The sequence below is a fragment of the Ipomoea nil genome, unplaced genomic scaffold (genome assembly GCF_001879475.1).
Source record: "Ipomoea nil cultivar Tokyo-kokei standard unplaced genomic scaffold, Asagao_1.1 scaffold1614, whole genome shotgun sequence".
Classification (NCBI taxonomy): domain Eukaryota; kingdom Viridiplantae; phylum Streptophyta; class Magnoliopsida; order Solanales; family Convolvulaceae; genus Ipomoea; species Ipomoea nil.
The window spans coordinates 1-3,073 of record NW_017618042.1 but is presented as its reverse complement, the minus strand read 5'-3'; the positions used below and the strand labels follow the sequence as shown (position 1 = coordinate 3,073).

General features: G+C 67.1%; 1 protein-coding gene across 1 annotated transcript; it reads left to right on the top strand.

The window, feature by feature from the left end:
* Positions 1-204: 204 nt before the first annotated feature.
* On the top strand, positions 205-1,644 carry LOC109191051 (ABC transporter F family member 4-like; the record flags this gene model as incomplete). Its single annotated transcript, XM_019341632.1, has 1 exon — positions 205-1,644. A coding segment is annotated over one exon (1,440 nt), but the record flags the coding sequence as incomplete, so codon positions are not given.
* Positions 1,645-3,073: the final 1,429 nt, after the last annotated feature.

The following is a 3,073-nucleotide window of genomic DNA, read 5'->3' as shown; positions in this document are numbered from 1 at the left end:
CGCGCAAGCAGAGGAACAAAGAAGGGAGCGCCCCCACACGGAGCCGCACAACCGCACGGAGAGGACAAGAAGAAGCCAAAAGGGGCGCCACGAGGGAGGCAGCGGGGGGAAGGCAGAGGGGGAGAGAGAAAAGGCGGGGAAGGGGGGCAAAGAAAGAAAAGAAGGGCCAGAAAGCGCAAAGGGGGAACAAGGGAAAGAAAGCAGAGGACAAACCGGGAGGGGGCGAGGGAGGCGCAAAAGCAAAGAAGGGCCGGAAGCACACGGGAAGCAGGCAGGGGCGAAGGAGCGGGAAAGAGAAGCAAGGCAAGGGCGAGAGAAACAAAAGGAGGGAAGAAAGCACACAAGAGAAAGAAAGAAGACCGAAGGGGCAGGCAAGGGCGCAAAACACGCACAGGGGGAGGGCGGACGGAAGAGAGCCACGACAGAGCAAACAAGAAAGGCGAACAAACGAAGCACAAGGGGCCAAACGAGGGAGGCAAGCAGGAGGAAAGGAAAGAAGGGGGGGCAAAAGAAGACGGAGGGGCAGAAAGACGAGGAAAAGAGGGGGAAAGGGGAAAAGGGGGACAGAAGCAAACAAAGAAGAAAACGAAAGCCCGCCCCACACGGAGGAGCAACAGGGGCCCCAAGGGGGAACAAAAAAAGCACAGAAAAAAAGGGGGAGGGAAGGAGAAGGGGAAGAAAAGAAAAAGAAGGGAACAAACACACCGGAGGGGCCGCCCAAGCAGCGCCGGGGGAGCGGCGGGGGCGCGACGGAGGAGAGGGCGGGAAAGGGCCAGCGGCGGGGAGGACCGGCGAGGAGGAGGAGGAGGCAAAGAAACAGGCCCGGCAGGCAGAGGAGGACGCAAAGAGGAGGGAGGAGGGGGGCGGGGGCAGGAGAAGCAAGGGCAGCAAAGGGAACAAAGGGCAAAGAAGCAACAAAAAGGGCAAAAGGAGCAGCACGAGGAGAGGGCAGGGGAGCAGAAAGAGGAAAAGGCACAAGGGGACCAGGAGACGCCAGAGGAAGCAGACCACGAGGAAGAGCAAGGGGGGGGGCAGGGGGAAGAAGGGCCGGCCGAAAAAAGAGGGAGGAGGGGCCAGAGCAAGCACAGAAAAAGCAGCAGGAAAAACCAAGGAGGAACGGCAACAAGCAAAGCCGCAACACCCCGAGGAGAGGGAGGAGAGCCAGCAGCCAAGGGAAGGAGGAGACGAGAGGGAGGCAGGGGGCCAAGAGGGAAAGAAGCAGAAACAGAAGAGGGCAGGACAGGAAGAGAAGCGCCGAAAGCGAACAGAGCAGGGGCAAAGGGCACCCACGGAGCAGGCAGGGAAGAGGAAACAGACCGGGGCGGGGCACGGGGCAGGAAGAGGGCGGGGACGAGCCAGAGAGACAGGCGCGGGCACGGGCACGGCCGCAAGGCGGGCAGGAGGCGGGGGGAGGGGGGACCGCGGGAGAAAAGGGGCAGAGCGAGGGACGGGGGCCAGAGAAGCGAAAAGGGGGGAGGAGCGCACAGGCACGAAAGGGCGCAGACAGAGCAGGAGGGGAGGGGCCGCGGAGGGGGGCGAAAAGAGCGGGAGGAAAGGGGGGGACGGGGCAGAAGCAGAAAAAGAAGAAAGCGGACCGGGGGACGGCGCGGGAGGGGGCAAGGAGGCCGGCACGGAGGGCCGGAGGCAAAGCAACAGGCGGGGCCAGCGACAGACGGGCACAGGAAGGCACGGACAGGCGCGGGGGAGGAACAACGGGGGAGAGGGGAGGGGGCCAGAACGCGGGGCGGCCAACCGACGAACCGGAGGGCGAGGGGCCAGGGGGCGGCCAAGGGGGAAGACGAGCGGGGGCGGGAAGACGAGCCGGGGGGCGGGGGAAGAGGGGGGGCGGGGGAAACGGCAAAGGGGGAGGAGCAAGAGAGGGAACAAGAGCGGCGAGAGGCAGACCGGAGCGAGAGCGGGGGGCGGGGGGGGCGGGAAGGAAAGGGGGGCGAGACGGGGGAAAGGGGAACGAGGCGGAACAAACGGGGGCCCGGGGGAGGGCCAGAGCGAAGGGGGGGGGAGCCCGCCAGCCAGGAGGAGAGGGAGGAGAAAAGGGAGCAGACGGACCGGAGGGGGGCCAGGAAAACCGCCAGCCAGGGGGACGGGGGCAAGAGGCGCGGGAAGAGGGGGCAGGCAGCAGGGGGGGGCCCAACGACGAGCAAAGGCCACAGGCGGGGACAGGGGGCAGAGGGCCGACGGCGAAGGGACGAACAAGAGGAGGGAAACCAGAAAGGGGGGGGCAAGAGCAGAAAGAGGGACCGCAGGCACGGGCGGAGACGGGGGGGACGAGGCGAGGGCCAAACGGGGGAAGGGGCAGCCAGGGGGGCAAGGAGAGGGCGGGCAGCGGCGGGGGGCGGGGCAACGAAAGCACCCCGGGCGGCAGCAAGCAGGCGGCGAGCCAGGGGAAAAAGGCCGGCAGAAAAGGACGGAAGGAGGAAGGGAGCACGGAGGGGAGGGGGGGGGCAGCGGGCACAGAACGGGAAACGCGCCCAAGAGGCAGACAAGGACGCGCCAGGGGGGGCCGGAGACCACAGAGGGCCGGGCGAAGGGGGGCCGCCCGGGAAGCGGGGAAAGAGGGGGCAAGGAAACAGGGGCGGAAGGGAGGCCAGGGGGGGAGGCGCCAGAAGGGAGAGAAGAGAGCCAAGCCGGCGCGGAAGCGGGCAAAGAAAAGGGGAAGGCGCGCAACGGGAGGGGGCGGCAGGAACCCCGGGGGGGGGCAGACGGGAACACACCACAGGGAAGGCCGGGAAGGGGGGGGGAGGAGCGGCACCGGCAAGGCAGGAAAAGAAGGCAAAAGAGGAAGGAAGCCAGAGGGCAGGCGAAGGGGACAGGAGCAGCCAGAGCAGGGAAAGGGAGGCAGAAAGGGGGGGAGCAAAGGGGGAGCGCCAAGCGCGGGGAAAGGCCGAGGGGAGCCAGGGGGGCCGCGGCGAAAGCAGAAGGGGAGAAGCGGGAGCCAGAGCACGAAACGCCAAGGGGCGCAAAGCGGGGGCGCCACCGGCGGAGAGGGCGGGCAAGGGCGGGAGGGAGGCAAGAGGGGGGAGCAGAGCGAGGGAGAGGCAGAAACAAAAAGAAA